Source organism: Ranitomeya variabilis, chromosome 1 (assembly GCF_051348905.1).
Source record: "Ranitomeya variabilis isolate aRanVar5 chromosome 1, aRanVar5.hap1, whole genome shotgun sequence".
Lineage (NCBI taxonomy): Eukaryota > Metazoa > Chordata > Amphibia > Anura > Dendrobatidae > Ranitomeya > Ranitomeya variabilis.
Window position 1 is genome coordinate 681,231,445 of NC_135232.1, and position 22,303 is coordinate 681,253,747.

A 22,303-nucleotide genomic window follows, 5' to 3' on the forward strand; every position below is an offset into this window, starting at 1 on the left:
CCAACCCTAACTCTAATTCCAACCCTAACCCTAAGGCTATGTGCCCACGTTGCGGATTCGTGTGAGATTTTTCCTCATGATTTTTGAAAAATCTGCAGGTAAAAGGCACTGCGTTTTACCTGCGGATTTACAGCAGATTTCCAGTGTTTTTTTGTGCAGATTTCACCTGCGGATTCCTATTGAGGAACAGGTGTAAAACGCTGCGGAATCCGCACAAAGAATTGACATGCTGCGGAAAATACAACGCAGCGTTTCTGCACGGAATTTTCCGCACCATGGGCACAGCGGATTTGGTTTTCCTTAGGTGTACATGGTACTGTAAACCTGATGGAAAACTGCTTCGAATTCGCAGCGGCCAATCCGCTGCGGATCCGCTGCCAATCCGCTGCGGATCCGCGGCCAATCCGCTGCGGATCCGCTGCCGATCCGCTGCCGATCCGCTGCGGATCCGCGGCCGATCCGCTCTGTGTGCACATGCCATAACCCTAACCCTACCCGTAACCCTAACCCTACCCCTAACCCTACCCCTAGTTCTAACCCTAGTTCTAACCCTAACCCTAGTGGAAAAAGAAAAAAAAATATTTTCTTTATTTTATTATTGTCCCTACCTATGGGGGTGATAAAGGGGGGGGTTTATTTATTATTTTTTTATTTTGATCGCTGTGATAGAACCTACCACAGCGATCAAAATGTACCTCTAATGAATCTGCCGGCCGGCGGGCGCACTGAGCATGCGCCCGCCATTTTGGAAGATGGCGGCGCCCATGATGGAGGCGGACGGGGACCGGGAGCCTCGGTAAGTATAAGGGGGGGGAGATCGGGGCACGGGGGGGGGGCGTCGGAGCACGGGGGGGGTGACATAGGAGCAGGGGGGGAGCGGGCAGGAGGACGGGGGAGCGGACAGCAGGACGGGGGAGCCGGCAGGCGGACGGAGGGGACCGGACCCTATAACGGAGCACTGGGGGGGCGATCGGTGGGGTGGGGGGGGGGTCACATTAGTGTTTCCAGCCATGGCCGATGATATTGCAGCATCGGCCATGGCTGGATTGTAATATTTCACCAGTTTTTTAGGTGAAATATTACAAATCGCTCTGATTGGCAGTTTCACTTTCAACAGCCAATCAGAGCGATCGTAGCCACGGGGGGGTGAAGCCACCCCCCCTGGGCTGAAGTACCACTCCCCCTCTCCCTGCAGATCGGGTAAAATAGGAGTTAACCCCTTCACCCGATCTGCAGGGACGCGATCATTCCATGACGCCACATAGGCGTCATGGGTCGGATTGGCACGGGTTTTCATGACGCCTATGTGGCGTCATGGGTCGGGAAGGGGTTAAATACCAGGATAACCTCAACCATAATAATTATATGCACATATAAACACATGCGAAGGATTGTTTTTTTATTTTTTATAAATATTTGAAAATGGCTCCCACCACGCCTACACAGTAGCAGCTATCGGTATATAGTGGTGCTACTGCATCGGTGGTGCCATTTTGGAGGCGCAATAGCAGCTATCGAATCACTTCCATAAACCGATAACTGCTACTGCGGAGGCATCGCGGGTGCCATTTTCAATTTTTTGTTATTTTTTCTTTAAATATCAAGATCACCTCAACCATAATAATATGCACATTACACATGTGATTATGCTGCAGCGCAGGTGTCACAGCTAGTGCCTGCCTAAGGCTTTTTTTGTTAATTTTAGTCTGAATATATAATCATTATGTAAACTAGGGGGCAGGTCAGTGAGGGATTAGTGATTATAATATAATAAAACGTGGCACTGAACTTCGGTAATGCAATGAAAAGATTTTAATGTGATCCACAAGTAAGTAGAACAGAAATGTTTCGGTCTATCACTGACCTTCCTCCGTGTACTGACTGCTTAGGAACAAAGTAGTGGAGTAGATGTCGTATGTGGAGGCTTGTGGCGGTTCTGCTATGGGTATAGTTACCTAAACTTAATGATGATTGGTATGTAAATATCCAGAGTGATAAGGTTCTGTGACCTATCTTATAGGGGCTTTTGCACTGAATTTAATTGCAAGATCCGGTCTCCAGCTGTTATCCTGAATATGGAACCAGTGGTGGCAGTGGGATGAACGCCCGGAGAGCCCGCTGACTGAACCTTATCACTCTGGATATTTACATACCAATCATCAAATTAAGTTTAGGTAACTATACCCATAGCAGGATCGCCACCCTGCACATACGACATCTATCTACTCCACTACTTTGTTCCTAAGCAGCCGATACACTGAGGAAGGTCAGTGATTGACCGAAACGTTTCTGTTGTACTACTTGTGGATCACATTAAAATCTTTTCACCGCATTACCTTTCAGCAGTTTACATTATGAATAGCTAATCAGAAACACCCACACACCCTGCCACGGGGATATCGTTATCTCAAAACTGAAAATAAAGATTAAGCAACCACACGGATTTCATCAACCAAGGTATCATTTTAAACCACATAACGGCGCCAACCTGACACTGTGTTTAGGTTAGGCTACTTTCACACTAGCGTCGGGCAGAGGTTCCCGACGCTAGCGTTGTCTCCGCCGCACAACGGGGGCAGCGGATGCATTTTTCCAGCGCATCCGCTGCCCCATTGTGAGGTGCGGGGAGGCGGGGGCGGAGTTCCGGCCGCGCATGCGCGGTCGGAAAAAGCGGACCGTCGTGAGCAAAAAAACGTTACATGTAGCGTTTTTTGGTCCCGATGGTCCGCCACAACACGGCGCAACCATCGCACGACGGTTGCGACGTGTGTCAATCGGTCGCAATACGTCGCTTAATGTAAGTCTATGGGGAAAAAACGCATCCTGCAAGCACTTTTGCAGGATGCGTTTTTTCGGCAAAACGACGCATTGTGGCGGATTGCAGTTAACGCTAGTGTGAAAGTAGCCTTACTGTGCACAATCCTTCTGACTGGTTCCCATTAAGAAACAGTGTTGCTTCTGGTGTTTCCATCCTTGCAGCTGCAAAAATTAAATCCTCCTGATGGAAATTTCCCTCTGATCCTCAGGAGTGTCTGTAAACTAATGGTCATTCAACCTCTGGTTTACAGTCTTTCTGTAAAACAGGACATGAGTCTTACGAAGATTATGTAAGTTTTTCTTTATAAAGTCTGAAGCTTGGTTTTGGTTATAAAAAAAAAAAAGTCACAATTTGTGGTCTTAAAAAAATAATAATAAAAAAAATTAAAACACTGCTAAATTAGGAAGCTAAAAATTGACAACTGGTTATATAACTTCTAGAAAGTAGCAAGCAGCACGGTGACAGCAATTGGGTGACTAATATGCTCGACACCCAGTACATTGTGGTTCCCAGTGTATGAATCTGCATTTTCATGGTCTTCTTGGTGACAAGCCTGCTGTCAGCCTCAAGCTATAATTGAAGTCTAATCTAGAGCGGAGAAACGCCGAATCCTTTTGCATCTATTGACTAATCAAATATATACATTAGTAAAAATTGGCATGAGATGCATACTGTGATAATATGTGATAGAATTGTGCTTGATATGTTGATAACTTTTTTATAACTATATTGCAGTGAACAATATGGATATTGAACTTTTTTTTTTTCCTTTTTCAAATTTTCTTTGCTTTTGCAGAACTACATAAAATTGAAAGACAATGGGGGCGTTTTTAGACAAGCCAAAGATGGAAAAACACAATGCTCAAGGGCACGGAAATGGATTGCGTTATGGGCTAAGCAGCATGCAAGGTTGGCGGGTTGAAATGGAAGATGCACATACAGCCGTTATTGGCTTGCCAAACGGACTTGATGGTTGGTCTTTCTTTGCTGTGTATGATGGTCATGCTGGTTCCCAGGTTGCCAAATACTGTTGTGAGCATTTGCTTGATCACATTACAAGCAACCAAGACTTCAAAGGGACTGATGGACAGCTGTCTGTGGAAAGTGTAAAAAGTGGAATCAGAACAGGTTTTCTTCAGATTGATGAACACATGAGAGTTATTTCTGAGAAGAAACATGGTGCTGATAGAAGTGGATCGACAGCTGTGGGTGTTATGCTCTCGCCACATCACATTTATTTTATCAACTGTGGAGACTCCAGAGGCTTGCTTTGTAGAAGCAAGAAAGTTCATTTCTTTACACAGGATCACAAACCAAGTAATCCCCTTGAAAAGGAGCGTATTCAGAATGCTGGTGGGTCTGTAATGATTCAACGTGTAAATGGGTCTCTTGCGGTATCAAGGGCTCTAGGTGACTTTGACTACAAATGTGTCCACGGAAAAGGCCCTACAGAGCAGCTTGTTTCACCCGAGCCCGAAGTTTATGAAATTGAGCGATCAGAAGAAGATGACCAGTTCATAATTCTTGCCTGTGATGGCATATGGGATGTCATGGGAAATGAAGAGTTATGCGATTTTGTAAGATCACGACTTGAAGTTACTGATGACCTTGAAAAAGTATGCAATGAAATAGTTGACACCTGCTTGTACAAGGTATTGTATGTAAACATGGTTCCCTGTCATGTTTGGTAATTTGATATTTGTATGCTTATGTAATGTTTTATTCAAAATGAGTTGCCTTACCATATGCAAGTGCAAATAAAAGCGTTCAATTTCAACATATAAAAAAATGCCCCTAACCAGAAATAGTATTAAAACCAACATTTTATTTCAGTGCTGTCACTTTTCTTTCCTGCTTGCTTCAGCCAATCGCTGGCCTCAGTTGTTTGTCACCAGGCCACCGAGGCTATGGGCTGCAGCAGTCACATGGGTTAAATAGTAACACATCTGCATTGTATGTGTTTTTTTTTTTTTTTTTTTTCAAAACCCCTTTTTAAGTAGCCATTTTTCCATAATCGCAGCTTGGCTACTTGTTGAGTAGGTGATAAATGTATGATTGCTCAATGACCTGACTCCTCGGTGTACATGGAGCACGAGTCCTGCTACTTGATTCAAAGTTTATAACCCTGACGGAGATAGCAGACCACAGCCTGTATATCTGTAAACAGAAGGTTTTTTTGTTTTCTTTTTAAGATGCTCCAGCACTACCTTTCACTCACTAATATTTTTTTTGTGCTCAATAGTGGACCTAGACACATCACACATATTTAAAAAAAAAAAAAAAAAAAAAGGCACTGCAAGCAGCGTATGGTGATCTGGCTCAATGCTGGGAGATGTGGGCAGAGCAGTGTTTTTCCTCTTCCTTCACAAGAACTGTAGCCGTGCTTTCCTCTACTACTAGTAGTAACTATAGCAGCTTTTTGCAGTGCTACCTCTGCTGTCTGGAGGCTGCATGCAAACAAACTATTATTGGCTGTGGCATCTAGCTTCCTGCTCTTCCATTGATCTTCAGTAACAGATTGATGTTGCAACTTTGAGTATATTTTTTGCAAAGCACAAGTAAAATGTGACAAATTTTTGCTGGGAAGAATGGAGCCTAATGCAGTCAGTTTGCTGCAGGGGAGGGGCAAAGACCACTCTTCTGCATAATGTACATAGGGCTTTTAGGGAACCCAGTATGTATAAGGCCTCATTCACACATCAGTATTTTATCAGGATTCGTATGCAAAAAACAGGCGTTTCTCCAAAGCAGGTGTTTAAACTTTTAAATTACAGTTTTTCTGTGTTCCTTGTCTTGGCACACAAACACTGATGTGTGAATGAAGCCCATTACAGCAGTTAAGCTCCATTTTGTAAGCTACATCGTTGCCTTATGTCCTATGCATTTGTCTTTATACAAAACAGGGATACTGTACCACACTCACAGGCTGCTGTTGTGGCTAGAAGAAGAATGTCCGAAAGAATACCTGTTAAATCCCTGCCTCCTGAATTCAAATCTAAACCATCTTTAGAAATAACTTAAAGTGGCTGACCGCTGTCTCTCCAAAGTCTTCCCATCATCAGAAACACTAAGCTGAGCGTTCCTGTGTTTGCTATGAGCGCCAGACTGCTCTGGCAGCAGATTATCAAAATTCAACAGGCCTGATCTTTCCCTACCCCCTACATCATTTAAGGACCAGTTATTAAATTTTCTTTTTTGTATGGAGCCCTAACACTAGAAGACACTACAGACACGGAGCCATCAGAGATTTTGACCGGTGGACGGTTTAAGTTGTGAACTGTATCCAACAGCGAGTCTTGTATTGCAGAAGACAAACCATCCAAAATTAAAGGGGTCATCCGCTACTAGGACAGCCTCTTCTTAAACTAAATGTTCGGCCCTGACAAAATAAACCTATACTCCCCTCCGTACCGGCTCCGTTCCAGTGGTGTCAGGAACTCGCGGTACCGTGGCTGTGATGTGGTGAAATGACACGTGATGGCCAGTGCCCCATCAGTGCTGGCGTGGTCTCTGCCTTCGGACAAACTGAACATGAAGGGAAGTCCAGGCTACAGCTGATTCCCGGCTTCCGCGTTATGTTCATTTGAACAGGAAGTGGAGAGTGATGCTAGCGCCGATTGGGCATCACATGTCATTCCACCGCATCACAGCCCTGGGACTGTGTACAAAAAAAATGCAAATATGAAAATTGTCTATGGAAGGTAGACAAAACTTCTTTTGAAATTAGAATAGGTTTCTGAACTTGGTCTTCTATGAGATGCTGAAACAGCATGCCTGTGATTAGCAAAAATGGTGTCATGTCTTAGCGGAGTAGGACCGTACTCATACAGTCAAACCAAAATTAAAGTTACTAAATTACTACAGATGCATTTAAGGATAAATTGTTTTGTTTCTCTCATTGAAAGCTGTCTGACTAATGTTTTTCTCCCCTTCTAGGGAAGCAGAGACAACATGAGTGTCATACTGATCTGTTTTCCAAGTGCTCCAAAAGTATCTCCCGAGGCAGTGAAAAGAGAAGCAGAATTGGACAAGTACCTGGAAAGCAGAGTAGAAGGTGGATCATTTAACCAAAATTAGTAACCCAATGAATAGTATTTGTTAAATATGCCTTTAAGTGCCATGTAAACGTGGCAGTCAGTTCACTACAATGTATATGACGTGAGCTGTGTCTATTGACATCTTTCTTAAATTTTTTGAAATTTTGACTATTTCCTAGAAAAACAGGCATATTTGTCAGGGAAGGGTCCAAATCCAAAGATGCATAGTAGTTTGTATAAAACAATCACTTTTCTTATGTGACTCACAAATCAGTAGTGTGGGTAAAAACTTTCTCTGTTAAAGTATTTAATTCTGTACAGAAAATTTGTTAATCGACTTGATTTTTAAAATTTGCATTGCTCATTGGGACTTTCAAAACATGTAGCATTATGGCATCCTTCAATGTCTGTAGCTTAGCAAACATTTTATAATTGCAGTGTGAAGTTCCTACTCTAAGCAATTGACATCTAGATGTAGTTTCACAGACTGACAGAAGCATGTCGTAGAAAGTAGTATTTTCTTGCATGGTTTAGTATGAATTTGCACTCCTTTTCAGTGATCAAACCTCATGTTCTGATAGAGCCACTATGTGTGCGTGTGGGTACTCATAATTATTCACCATGCCAAAGATGCTCATTGTCATGTCCCACAACAGAAAAGTTATCACTTTACTCTGTCATTAATTGGATCGCTAACATGGCAATTTAAGTCTATAGCACAATCTACAATCAACAGGACCGGATAGGCGCTGTGGCAGACACCCGTCGCAGCCTCGCAACTTTTTTTTTTTTAAATATATAATATTTTATATTATAATATAAAAAAAAAAGGCAGCCATATTGGGACACCTCAATGTAGAACTGGTCAATCCCCCCTCCTCCTCCTCCCCATGCTGATTATTCAACACTGTGCTCAGTTCCAGGTGTTTTCCTGGACTTAGTTTAAAAAAAAAAAATGTGCCTGGTTGCTGCTTACCAACCTGTTGTAACTAGTGCTGATCTCTGCTGGCAGAGTGGTCAGACTAGTGATCCTGCTGACCTTTCAGCGGCTTCAGAACTGCGGGGAGCCTGCTGTCAGTCAGCTTGAAGTCGGCAGTCACGCCCTGTCGACAGCAGTCTGGAAGAAGAGCTACTTTGTTGACTTGGAGCAACTGAATCGCTGGGTAAGCCCTGGGTAAAATGTGCAGGTAGGTAGCAACTACCTGCCTTAGTTTCTAGGCTCATAGTGTAAAAATAATGTGTATAAACCCTTTTATATATTTAGTGAGGCATACACATTAAATGGCTGTCCTGGAAGCTATCTCTCCTGACACCAACATACACTTTGGTTGGCAGAGCCCTCCTGTATTCTCTGGAGAGTTTCTGCCAAAATTTTTTACCCGACGAGCAAAAGGACTGGGCAATGGAATTTCAGCTGCCCGACCCTTATCCTGGCATAATCAGTTGCTGCAGTGACTCTGTGCCCATACACTTTGGATAGTTGGCCGGTCTGTTTCAAACAGCTTAAATATTCTCTAAAGACCCCTATAAACTTTTTAGAAAGTCTGAACCAGCGGATCGTTTAATCATCTAATGTATACTGAGGGTCTTTGAAGGATATATTTGTTTTTTTGCTGATATTTTGGCAATATTGTAAGTGCAGAGGGCATGTAGGTGAGGTGCACTAATTTAGTTTCCTAGTGTTTTTTTTTTTTTTTATGCTGCAATAGGAATTTTTACCCCCAAATTGCAAAAACTAAAATTATCAAAAAATCTTGTCGCCTGAAATGACATTAGTTTATTTTACCTTTGCAAAAGTAAAACATAATCATAAATATATATTTTGTTTTGCTGTCATCCTCGCATGTCAGAAAATAGTTAGTTTATTAATCATTCTGTGAAAGTTGTAAAAATTAAATCCAAGTCAGTGACTTATTTATTTATTTTTTCTCTTCCCATTCATTGCCTATATATATTGCGGGGAAAAAAGTTATGTCCACTGGAATAATATATACCTTGAATTGTGAATTTTATTTGACCCAGGCAATAGTCTGCACACAGTCCTACGTTTTGACCAATTTTCTAGGACTTCTGAGATGGACAACGTATGAAGCAGCGGTGCTATGCTGCGCTGCTGTTAAAGTGTCCTTGATGAAAGACCTTTAGTCAAAGCGACTGAGTATAACTGCACACTATATTGCCGGATCAAATTAAATTCACAACTCAAGTTACATTGCCTTTTTCTTTTGGTTCTGGGCTTTCTCACTGAAGTTATGACCGGACTGTTTTTTTCCCCCCCCTCTTGTTTGATCCTAACAGATCAGCATTGTTGGCTTCTTGCCTGATATTACAAATAGAATGTAGCCACAAATGGCAGCCACTGCAGCGTGTGATGTCATGCTGGTGACATCAGTAGAAGATAAATGCCTGCAACAGGCTAAAGAAGGTGGTAGACTTGTTCTCACATCTCTTGTGAGAAGATATGTTATGCAGGGGAGTATAGGCAAAGTACAGAGAGTATAGTCCCTTTATTTTATATAATTTAAAGTAAAATCAAAGAACATTGGTTCTAGCTAATAAGTTCAACAGAAGCCTTGCATATAGGAGCAAGTGGCCTTATTCTCCAGCATTTCCCTATTGCTCCAGTTTAAAGGGGTTGTCTGTGACTTTAATATTGATGGCCTCTGCTTAGGATAGGTCATCAGTGTCTGAACAGTGGGGTTGAGACACCTGGCAGCCCCTGCCAAAGATCCACTCCCAGTGTCTGGCAGCCAGAGCTGCACAGCTCCATTGATGGATTAGTGACTGGGTACTGCACATCCACCCACTATTGATTTGAATAAGGGACCGATGTACAGTACCGACGGCGGGCACTATGCAGTTGACGGATCGTGCTGTGCAGCTCCACAACTGAGCAGCTCGAGCCATTACACTGGTACTGTCTGATCTCCTAAGAATAGGCCACCAATTGTAATGTCCTGGACAAACCCTTTACGCTTATATGGCATTGAAACATTCAGAACTTAAAGGGTTATTCTCACAATGTCACGTATAGCTCAGTGGCTTAAAATAGTTCACATGCAACCAATTTGCAGAAAGTGTTTGCTTCTCTATATCAACCAAACCTGCATGTCAGAGGCTTTTGCAAATGGATTAGTCTTGTAGCTCTTAAATGACAGGTCGCACATGCTCACTAGAGGTTTGCTATTCTATAGTGTGTATCATTTTCTTACTTTGCATGGAGATGGCACATGTGTGATTGCACCATCCTCTGGATGGAACTTGGCACTGTGCATCCGCTTCTGGTAAAGGAGGAACAGCTACTCTCCTGACTGTGTGTTTCTTGGCTGTGTGATTGACACAGCTGAGTATGTACTGAATTACCAACCACTAAACATCCTGTTTTTTCTCATTAAAACCATGAATTATTTTTGTCCATACTTGCATAATGGACACCTCCTACAGCCAAATATAACTGGGCCCGTTATCTATACTGTCTTCAAGAGAAACTGTCCTTGTTAACCACAGCAACCAGTTGATGCTCTCAGCTTTATATATTCAATTTTTAAATGCACATCTGGTAAAATAAAAGCTAGACTGATAAGGTTTAGAACGAGGATAGGATACTTTAGTGGAATTGATCGATAACGCAGATGAAGAATCAGAATCCTTTACACCTAGTGGTAGTGACAGACAAGAATTGCATGTATTGCTGTGTTAGAAACTATGCAAAGTGAAATGTCTTGTCTCTGCTCCAGAGGCCACTAGCCGATCACAGAACAGCTAGAGTGGTAAGTGGTTTTCGCTTATGCATGGGCAGTGCAGGAAGCCTGGAGAAGCAGGGTGGATATGGGGAAACGTAGCTGGTGCTGGTCATGTGGGCAGCACACGGAGCTGAGAGTTATGGAGGAGCTGAGAGTTATGGAGGAGCTGAGAGTTATGGAGGAGCTGAGAGTTATGGAGGAGCTGAGAGTTATGGAGGAGCTGGAGCCAGTAAAGATGTAAGAAATGAACACCAATATTTTAAGGATTTGGTGGGTTACTTTAGTATTACAAGGTGCTTGGGAAAAATAACGGATTCTTGAATAACTCTTTTTAAGCAGTGAGGTGCATAAAGCAGTTGCTTTGTCCTCTGAAGCATGAACCTACTATTGAAAAGTGTACAATGCTAGTAATACCCTAGCTATTGAATATGTGCTTTGTTAGGGTGGCCAAGGGTTCGTCAATCCATGTGACTTCCTGCCTTCTCCAAATCTCATGGATGTGCTGTTCCCTGTACTCCACCGCTGTACCTGTAGCGTATTAGGCAATTCTTGTTGGTAGTGATGTAGTGGCCAGTAATGTCAAGCATTTAAGGATGGCTGCACTGCATTTGTGGCTTTTAATAGGCTACTTTCACACTGGCGTCGTGCACTGCACGTCGCTATGCGTCGTTTTGCAGAAAAAACCCATCCTGCAAAAGTGCTTGCAGGATGCGTTTTTTTCTCCATTGACTTGCATTAGCGACGCAGTACGACGCATTGCCACACGTCGCAACCGTCGTGCGACTGTTGCGTCGGACCATCGCCACCAAAAAACATTGCTTGTAACGTTTTTTGGTGTCGTTCCAGTCTTTTACGAACTCCGCCTCCCCGCACCTCACAATGGGGCAGCGGATGCGTTGAAAAACATCCGCTGCCCCCGTTGTGCGGCGCAATCACTGCTAGCGTCGGTACGTGGCAACGACGCAATTCGTCGTGCGTCGTCCGACGCTAGTGTGAAAGTAGCCTTAGTCATTGGACATAACGCACGTTTTTTTTAAAATGCAGAATGCAGTTAGTTTTTAAAAAGCATATCTGGTTCCGTCTAGTTAAATAAAAAAAAAATTTAGTTTAGGTGATGGGTGGGCATTCTGTTAGTGACTGACAAGATTGTGTAGCTAACTTCTATAGGGGTTCCTCTGGGAATTTAATTTTTAAATTAAATCTGTTAAAATTTTATCGGTATTTAAAGGGGTTCTCCAGGGCTTGAATATTATGCCAGCCTAAACATTACATGGTTTTAATGTTTTTTTTTTAGCATGTTTTTAACAAACTAAAGTACAATACCACTGTTTTGTTTTGTTTGTCGTCTTCTTCTTTATACTTTAGTCCCCATTATAGGTATCACTAATGTATGTTTTCTGTGTGCTAAAAATACTTGCCGGTTGCCATCTTGTAGTGGTCCCAGCACCGCTCTTGTCTTCTTCTGCACCACATGACCCGAGCTTGGACTGTCTGGATTAATACAGTGTGCTGAGCAGACAGGTCGTCACTTCTCAGAATAAGTCTGAGACTGAGGCCACATTCACACGTTCTGTATTGCTCACCCAGTCCTGGTTTTGGCTTACAAATACTGAAGTGATGACGTGTTTCTATTCTACTTTTCCTCTGATTGTTCTAATCCTGGTTTTGGCTTACTAAAGCTGATGTAACATACTGACCAAATACTGAATGTGTGAACGTGGCCCAAGAGTGAGGCTTTCATAGGTTTTCAAAGACTCAAAGCAGTTTCTACCAGCAAATTAAAGCTGTAGTCACAAGCTAATGATGAGAGACTGTAGTGACACAGGAAACATTAGATGACTGACACCAGTAAGTATTTTGCTATACACAGTAACTATACGTTGATATCTGCCTGGTGAATCTTGGACTGGGGACACTAACATAAATCTTGCAGCATTTTTGTCTTTTTTTTTTTCTCCCCTCAAAAAAAACTAAACCTGCTCTAGGTAGGTGTGTTTATGCCCCTCTTCCTTTTTAGACATCTTCCCATAGACAAAGGGAACATGCACTCGGCATCATTATACAGACAGATGAAAATCTTATGCATACTACAATCAATTACATTTCCCAAAGTCTCATCCACACCCCCCTGGATTTGAGATCCTCAGCGTATTCATTTTACTATAGATCACAGGGTGAAATACTCGGCAACACTTCTGCAACAAAATCTGCCTGGTGAACTGACTCAGTTTTCATCCAGCTGTGTTGTTCTTATGACCTAATCAAAGCGAGATTCTCTTTCCTCTGGTTATTCAATCAGGTTGATAACTTGTATTTCCTTTATTTTTTTTTTAAAGCGCATGAAGCACTTTTTTTAACCAAATGTGGGCTAGATTGTCCAGATGGAGTTGAGTAGGAGGCTACAACATATGGTAGCATACGGTAGTCGGCAGGACAATTATCAAGTTTGTCCCCTTACAATCCTGTATTGTTCAAGGGTCCTGTTCTATTGGTCCTGATGTAAGATTGAGAATATCTTGTAAAACGTGACTACGCTATTCACAATTCTGACCTCGTGTGGTGCGCGTTACTGGTAAGATCTTGGCACATTCACAAAGCGTAGCCACAGGTCCAAATTGACACAATAATAGCCGGTGTATCCTTTTGGTCACTGTTTGCTTGGCATGTAATAGATTTTATTTTATCGTACAGGAAAGCGTAGCACACAACCTTTCTTTTCTTCTTTGTTTTTTTTATTTATTTTTTTGCTAACATCTTAGAAGGTATAGAATGTGATGCGAATGTAACCTATGCCATAAAAAAAAATCACCTCCCCTCCCCCATGCATAAAAGACTAATTTAGCCTAAAAGTAAAAAATAATGGTGTTTAATACTATGCTCCTAAATCTACAGCAAGAAATAAAAATTAATTGCAGATAAGGTTGAAAAGCTCTTAATTTTAGGTGTGGGGGTGTAAAATGATCTTGTGTTGGTTACTCTAATTTGCTCCTTTTATTGGCTTCTTTTTTGTTTTGTCACCTGTATCATGCAGTATGTATAGCTTACTAATCTAATTAATGTACATGTTTAGTGGAGACTGTTACCTGTAATCCTCTGCCCGGATGTTATTGTCTACAAATCATACTCTTTTTATTTTTGTATATTTAATTTCAGCAATAGAAACCTTTGTAGAATCAATTTAGATGTTACCTTTACACAATAAAATAATTTGGCAAAACAAATCTGATATCTTTGCATTTTATTCAGAACCAAACCATTATTGTGTAAAAATGTTTCATTTTTGCATTTTTTTCCATCTTTTTTTTTTTTGTTTGAGCATGTGTGTGGATGTACTAAAAGACAATTTTACATGTATGTGTAAAACTGCATAAAGCTTCAGACAAGGAATATTTGTGTAGCTTGAATCATTCATTTCCTAATATTTTATTTGACAAAAGGCATTTTAATCTGTCACAAGATACCGCATTCCCGTGCATGATTGTAATGGTTAGTTGTACTTTTACGATGGTTACGTTTGAACAGCACTTACAAAACAAGTACTTCTAATTCCTAGAGATCATAAAGAAGCAGGGTGAAGAAGGTGTACCAGACTTAGTCCATGTGATGCGTACATTAGCCACTGAGACCATCCCTAACCTCCCACCTGGAGGAGAATTGGCAAGCAAGTGAGTTATCCTCAGCATTTTTGTGTCTGTACAATATATGTAGGAAATAACTATGCCACAATTTTGTAAATAAGTTTAGATGAGTCGTCCTTTTTACAACCAGAAATCATTTTAAAGAGGTTAAGAGGTTCCCTAGACTTAAGTCTTAGATTGATATGGTAGTCTACCCCTACCCATCATGTTGATGGAGTTGATCATATATTTTGTGATGCCTGTTTGCAAGGTTACCATCTAATGCCACATTTATTTTATTTTGCTACAGTAAAAATGTTGCTGTTCAGAGATTTCCTCTTCTAGAGACAGGTGTTGAGCTGATTTGCCAGCCAGTCCTTCTGTAGAGAATCTGTTGTATTGCATGGAGACAAAACTTGTTTTTTTTTTTTCCCCGTATATTACTCAAAGCTGAACACATAGAAGTTAAAAATCATTAGGTTTTATCATATGAACAGTAATGGGTAGGAATTTTCGCAAAGCACGGTAATAAACTTATTAGCATAAATTGTGGCATAGATTTGTGTAGCATGCTCAGTTTTGTGTGCTGAGAAATATATTGCCCACTTTTTAGCTTTTGTTTCGTTTGTTTTTGTGTGTATGTATGTGTATATATATATATATTTATTTTTTTTTTTCTTGTTATGGCTTTTCCCTCAAACCAATTATTTCCTTCACATATGCTGCAAATATCCATGTAGTATGCATTTTTCTCCCCTCTATTATCACCTTAATGTTTTACCAGGGACTACATTTTGCTGCTAGTGTTTTTGACTGCTTCAATTGTTTTCTAAGAGTATGTGTAAAAGATCTCTCAAGATGTTGAAGGTGGAAAAAACCTTTAATCCTAGGCTTTTGACTTGTTTCCACCGTTTTATTGTATACCATAAATTTTATAGATGAAAGGGACTTCCTTTACAGGTTTTAAAGCAAAAGACGCACAATGTCCATGACGAGCCTTTAAGCTACACACAACTTTTTAAAAATCTTGTAAAATTTTTGTCTGAATGTCTCCTAATAAAAGACATGGCTGCACATCTTAAAGTACATAATGCAGTAATTCTTTTCTGCATTTAAATTTTTCTTTACTCTAAAGGGAATTCCCCCCACCATTACCCCCAGGATGTATATGACCTATTAATATGGGCATACAGGTAATAGAAATGTTAGAGGCATACAGGTAGGACTAATTAATGGTCTAGGTGTTGAGGAATTGGGGATTGAGGTGTGCGATGCCTTGAAGAAATCCCTGCCTCCTGTCTTCATTATAACATTACTCCCCTCCCATGCACGTCAGTTTTGACATTGGAAACCTGTGCCTGTGTCTTGCACTCTCTTGCCACCAAACTTACCTTTTTCCTCCTTTCTATGGGCACTGCATTAAGAGATCTTCTGCGCAAGCGCCGTCGACTTCCGCTACAGTGACCATAGGCGTGTGCGCCGATAAGGTGCTCTACCCACTTCCTCCTTGCATAGTCATCGCTATGTACACAGTTTCTTGCGGTGACTGTGCAGGGAGGAAGTGAGGAGAGCTTGTTATCGTCGTGCATACCAGAGGTCACAATGACTCGCTTGCACAGAAGATCCCTGAATGCAGTGCCCATAGAAGGGAGATTTATGAGGGAGTGCAGGGCGCAGGTGTGCGATTCCGGCTCCATAAATGACGTTCATGGGAGGGGGCTAATAATAAAATAAAGACAGGAGGCAGGGATTTCTTCCAGGCACCGCACGCCCCGGAGCCTGGAAGAGATAATTTCCGAACAACAAGACCGTTAATAGAAGGGCTACAGGTAGGGCTAGTCTAACATTTCTGTTACCTGTATGCCCTTATTAATAGCTCCTATACATCCCAGGGGGTGACAGATTCCCTTTAGGGCAGTGTTTCCCAAACTCCAGTCCTCATGGACCCCACAGGTCATGTTTTCAAGATTTCCATAGTGTTGCACAGGTGAGAGAATTCCTGAGGGCTTGATGAAACTTCCACCACCTGTGCAATACTAAGGAAATCCTGAGAACATGACCTGTGGGGTCCGTGAGGACTGGAGTTTGGGAAACACTGCTTTAGGATATGTGCACACGTTGCGGATTCCATTGTGGATTTTTCTGCAGAAATTTTGCCTGCAGAATTTTACACCTGCGGATTCGTATTATGGAATACGTGTAAAACGCTGTGGAATCCGCACAAAGAATTGACATGCGGAAAATAAACCGCTGCATTTCCGTGAAGAATTTTCCGCAGCATGTGCACTGCGGATTTGGTTTTCCTTAGGTTTACATGGTACTGTACAACGCATGAAAAACTGCTGCGGATCCCCAGGGTCAAATCCGCTGCGGATCCGCAGCCAAATCCACAACATGTGCCCATAGCCTTAACCCTGATTTCTTACAGATGTGGTCAGCATCTGCTGCAGCAAAATCCACTCTTAGCACTCAGTTTTTGCTGCACATTTAGGCTGTAAGAGCGCATAAAATACGTCCGTAAAACACTCCTAACAAACGGCCCAATTATTCCCAATGGGTCAGGTCCTATCAGCCGTATATAACGCATCCGTAATATACGCCTTTCTACGGCCGTACAAAATCGCAGCATGCTGCGTTTGTCAGCGTATTGCGCAAAAAATACGCCAATGAAAGTCTATGGGGGCGAGAAAAATACGGATTCCACACGGACCAGCAGTGTGACTTGTGGGAAATACGCAGCGGTGTTAGTGAAAAGCCGGTAATTCAATTGCCGGCTTTTCATTTCTCCTTCCCCCAACCCGACAAGATATGAGACATGGTTTACATACAGTGAACCATCTCATATCCCCTTTTTTTTTTTGCATATTCCACACTACTAATGTTAGTAGTGTGTATGTGCAAAATTTGGGCGCTGTAGCTTGTAAAATAAAGGGTTAAATCGCGGAAAAAAATGGCGTGGGCTCCCGCGCAATTTTCTCCGCCAGAGTGGTAAAGCCAGTGACTGAGGGCAGATATTAATAGCCAGGAGAGGGTCCATGGTTATTGGCCCCCCCTGGCTACAAACATCTGCCCCCAGCCACCCCAGAAAAGGCACATCTGGAAGATGCGCCTATTCTGGCACTTGGCCACTCTTCCCACTCCCGTGTAGCGGTGGGATATGGGGTAATGAAGGGTTAATGTCACCTTGCTATTGTAAGGTGACATTAAGCCAGATTAATAATGGAGAGGCGTCAATTATGTCACCTATCCATTATTAATCCAATTGTATGAAAGGGTTAAAAAACACACACACACACACGTTATTAGAAAGTATTTTAATGAAATAAACAAACAGGTTGTTTTAGTATTTTATTGCGCTCTCAATCCATCCGGAAGACCCTCGCTTGGCAAAATAATAAACCAACAATATACATACCTTCTGATGAACTGTCAGGTCCCACGAAGTAAATCCATCTGAAGGGGTTAAATCATTTTATAGCCAGGAGCTGCGCTAAAGCACTGCTCGTGGCTGTAAAAACCCCGGGTGCTGAAAGGAAAGCTGGGTGATCTGTACTTATATTGAGTTGCGGTGAGGCGCCCTCTGGTGGATGTTCTCATGAACTGCAGCCTTGGAAAAGTTCCCACGCTCGAGTTCATATGAGTTCATCCACCAGAGGGCGCCTATATTTATTTCGGTAATGAGCGGTAACTGTGACTGCTCAATACAGGAAGAAGATGCAGCGCTGGAAGAAGCAGGGACTGCACAGTGCCAGCAGTAGGAGAGTATACAGCGCTGCGCGATATTTACCGCTCCTCGTTCCGGTGCGGCTCAGTCATCAGCGTCCTCTGGCTGTGACGCTCAGGTCAGAGGGCGTGGTGACGTAGTCAGTGCGCGCCCTCTGCTGAACGTCAGTGCTGAAGACTGAGCCGCACGAGGATCAGGTAAATATTGAAAGTGCCGGGGGTCCTGAGCGAAGAGAGGTGAGTATGTGATTTTTATTTTTTTTTTATCGCAGCAAAAGCATATGGGGCAGTGACTGTACGGAGCATCTGTATGGGGCCATAACGCTTGTGCAGCATTATAAGGGGCAGTGACTGTACGGAGCATCTTATGGGGCCATAACGCTTGTACAGCATTATAATGGGACAAGTGACTGTACGGAGCATCTTATGGGGCCATAACGCTTGTGCAGCACTATATGGGGCAAGTGTCTGTACGGAGCATCTTATGGGGCCATAACGCTTGTGCAGCATTATAAGGGGCAGTGTCTGTATGGAGCATCTTATGGGGCCATAACGATTGTGCAGCACTATATGGGGCAAGTGACTGTATGGAGCATCTTATGGGGCCATAACGCTTGTGCAGCATTATAATGGGGCAAGTGACTGTACGGAGCATCTTATGGGGCCATAACGCTTGTGCAGCATTATAATGGGGCAAGTGACTGTACGGAGCATCTTATGGGGCCATAACGTTAGTGCAGCACTATATAGGGCAAATATCTCTATGGAGCATCTTATGGGGCCCTTATTACCCTTTATGCAGGATTATATGGGGCATATTTTAATATGGAGCATCTAATGGGGCCCATCAAACTTTATGGAGCATTATATGGGCTCCTGATTCAATATGGATTCAAAAACACTTAACCTACTGATGTCTCAATTAATTTTACTTTTATTGGTATCTATTTTTACTTTTGAAATTTACCGGTAGCTGCTGCATTTTCCACCCTAGGCTTATACTCGAGTCATTAAGTTTTCCCAGTTTTTTGTGGCAAAATTAGGGGGGTCGGCTTATACTCGGGTCGGATTATACTCGAGTATATACGGTAATTTTTTCTTCACTGCCCAATGGTATAAAATTGTGAGACACACCCTTGGTATCAATATTATCATTACACCCCTAGATTAATTCACTGAGAGATGTAGTTTGTAAAATGGGGTTACTTATGGGGAGTTCTACTGTTCTGGCACCTCAGGGGCTCTCCCAGTGGGTCATGGCACCCTCAAACCACAATAGTAAAATCTGCGCTATAATATGGCACTCCTTCCATTTTGAGCTGTGCACTGTGCCTCAAAAGTAGTTTTCACCCACACATGTGGTATTGGCACACTCAGGAGAAATTCTGGGGTCCATTTTCTCCTGTTACCCTTGAGAAAAAAAAAAAATAGGGGTAAAAGAAATTTTGCAGGAATTTTTTTTTTTTTTAAGTTCCTTGAGGGGTCTAGTTTCCAAAATGGTATCACTTGTGGAGGGTTTCCACTGTTTAGGCAAATTTCAGGGGCCCTCCAAAAGTGACATAACATTTGCTCTCGATACCAGACAATTTTGTGTTCAAAAAGTCAAACCTTGCTCTTTCCCTTTTGGGTCCTGCTGTGCACCCAAACAGTGATCTCCCTCCACACATGGGGTAATGGCGTACTTAGGAGAAATTGCTCAACAATTTTTTTGGGGTCCATTTTCTCCTGCTACATTTGTTAACCCCTTCAAGACGCGGCCCTCTTTCGTTTTTGCGTTTTCGTTTTTCGCTCCCCTCCTTCCCAGAGCCATAACTTTTTTATTTTTCTGTCAATATGGTCATGTGAGGGCTTATTTTTTGCAGGACGAGTTGTACTTTTGAACAACACCATTGGTTTTACCATGTCTTGTACTGGAAAATGGGAAAAAAATTCCAAGTGTGGTGAAATTGCAAAAGTGCAATCCCACACTTGTTTTTTGATTGGCTTTTTTGCTAGGTTCACTAAATGCTAAAACTGGCCTCCCATTATGATTATCCAGGTCATTACGAGTTCATAGACACCTAACATGTCTAGGTTATTTTTTATCTAAATAATGAAAAAAAATTCCAAACTTTGTGAAAAAAAAAAAAAAAAAAGCGCCATTTTCCGATTCCCATAGCGTCTCCATTTTTCGTGATCTGGGGTCGGGTGAGGGCTTATTTTTTGCGTGCCGAGCTGACGTTTTTAATGATACCACTTTGGTGAAGATACGTTCTTTTGATCGCCCGTTATTGCATTTTAATGCAATGTTGCGGCGACCAAAAAAACTTAATTCTGGCGTTTCGAATTTTTTTCTAGCTACGCAGTTTAACGATCAGGTGAATGCTTTTTTTTATTGATCTGGCGATTCTGAACGCGGCGATACCAAATACGTGTAGGTTTGATTTTTTTTATGTTTGTTTTATTTTGGATGGGGCGGAAAGGGGGGTGATTTAAACTTATATATTTTATTTTTTCATATTTTTAAAAACCTTTTTTTTTTTAAACTTTTGCCATGCTTCAATAGCCTTCATGGGAGGTTAGAGGCTGGTATAGCCTGATCGGCTCTGCTGCATAGCAGCGATCATCAGATCGCTGCTATGTAGCTGAAATGCAGGCTTGCTATGAGTGCCGACCACAGGGGGGCGCTCACAGCAGGCCGGCATCAGTAACCATAGAGGTCTCAAGGACCTCTATGGTTACCATCCTGATGCATCGCCGACCCCGATCATGTAACGGGGGTCGGCGATGCGCTCATTTCCGGCCAGAAGCGCCGGTTAAATGCCGCTGTCAGCGTTTGACAGCGGTATTTAACAGGTTAATAGTGGCGGGTGAATCGCGATTTCACGAGCCGCTATTGCGCGCACATGTCAGCTGTACAAAACAGCTGGCATGTCGCGACTTTGATGTGGGCTCACTGCCGGAGCCCACATCAAAGCAGGGGACCGTACATGCACCGTACTAGTTAAAATACAAGGGGTTAAAATAAACGTTTGGTGCTAAGAGATGATTTTTGTGGAGAAAAATCCGATTTTTAATTTTCACAGTTCAAAGTGCTCACCAAACATTTGAGAAGTCCCTTGAGGGGTCTAGTTCCCAAAATGGGGTCATTTGTGGGGGGTTTCCACTGTTTAACCCCTTTCTGCCATCAGACGTACTATTCCGTCCATGTGACCGGGGCCCTAATTCCCATGGACGGAATAGTACGTCATACGCGATCAGCCGCGCTCATGGGGGGATCGCGGCCGGGTGTCAGCTGATTATCACAGCTGACATCCAGCATTATGTGCCAGGAGCAGTCACGGACCTCTCCCGCCACATTAACCCCCGAAACACTGCAATTTTGTTTGATTCCAGCGGCAGAGGGAAGCATAGCGCAGGGAGGGGGCTCCCTGCGTGCTTCCCTGAGACCCTCAGAACAACGCAATGTGATCGTGTTGCTCCGAGGGTCTCCTACCTCCTCCTCCCTGCAGGCCCGTATCCAAGATGGCTGCGGGGGTCCTTCCGGGTCCTGTGGGTAGGTGGCTTTCCGGCGCCTGCTGAGAGCAGGCTCCGGCAAGCCTGCAGCACTGCCTGTCAGATCACTGATCTGACACAGTGCTGTGCACAGTGTCAGATCAGCGATCTGACAATATATAGTGATGTCCCACCCTGGGACTAAGTAAAAATGTAAAAGAAAAAAAGTGTAAATATTTATTTTAAAATTTGTAAATAAAGAAGAAGAAAAAATGTTTCAATAAATTTCTTTGAGTAAAAAAAATAAAATAAAAGTACACATTTAGTAACAACCCGACCTATAAAACTGTCCCACTAGTTAACCAGTTCAGTGAACACCATAAATAAAATAAATAAAAAACGAGGTAAAAAACAATGCTTTATCATACCGCTGAACAAAAAGTGGAATGACACGCGATCAAAAAGACATATAAATAACCATGGTACCGCTGAAAGTCATCTTTTCTCGTAAAAAACCAGCTGCCATACAGCGTCATCAGGACAAAATTAAGAGTTATAACCCTCAGAATAAAGCTGTGCAAAAACAACAATTTTTTATATAAAACAGTTTATTGTATAAAAGCGCCAAAACTTAAAAAAAGATATAAATGAGATATCGCTGTAATCGTACTAACCCAAAGAATAAAACTGTTTATCAATTTTACCACACGCGGAACGGTATAAACGCCCCACCCCCAAAAGAAATTAATGAATTGCTGGTTTTTGTACATTCTGCCTCCCAAGAATCGGAATAAAAAGCGATCAAAAAAATGTCATGTGCCCGAAAATGGTACCAATAAAAACATCAACTCGTCCTGCAAAAAACAAGACCTCACATGACTCTGTGGACCA

At 42.4% G+C, this 22,303-nt stretch overlaps 1 protein-coding gene across 2 annotated transcripts in view; it reads left to right on the forward strand.

Moving 5' to 3' along the window:
• PPM1A (protein phosphatase, Mg2+/Mn2+ dependent 1A) overlaps window positions 1-22,303 on the forward strand; it is a 63,811-nt gene that overhangs the window by 32,141 nt on the left and 9,367 nt on the right. For both annotated transcript variants that reach the window (XM_077265419.1, XM_077265428.1), the window contains exons 2-4: window positions 3,615-4,470; window positions 6,755-6,872; window positions 14,152-14,263. In XM_077265419.1, coding sequence (XP_077121534.1) covers window positions 3,637-4,470; window positions 6,755-6,872; window positions 14,152-14,263 — 1,064 coding nt within the window. In that variant the 5' untranslated portion in view covers window positions 3,615-3,636. The remainder of the gene's footprint in view (window positions 1-3,614; window positions 4,471-6,754; window positions 6,873-14,151; window positions 14,264-22,303) is intronic.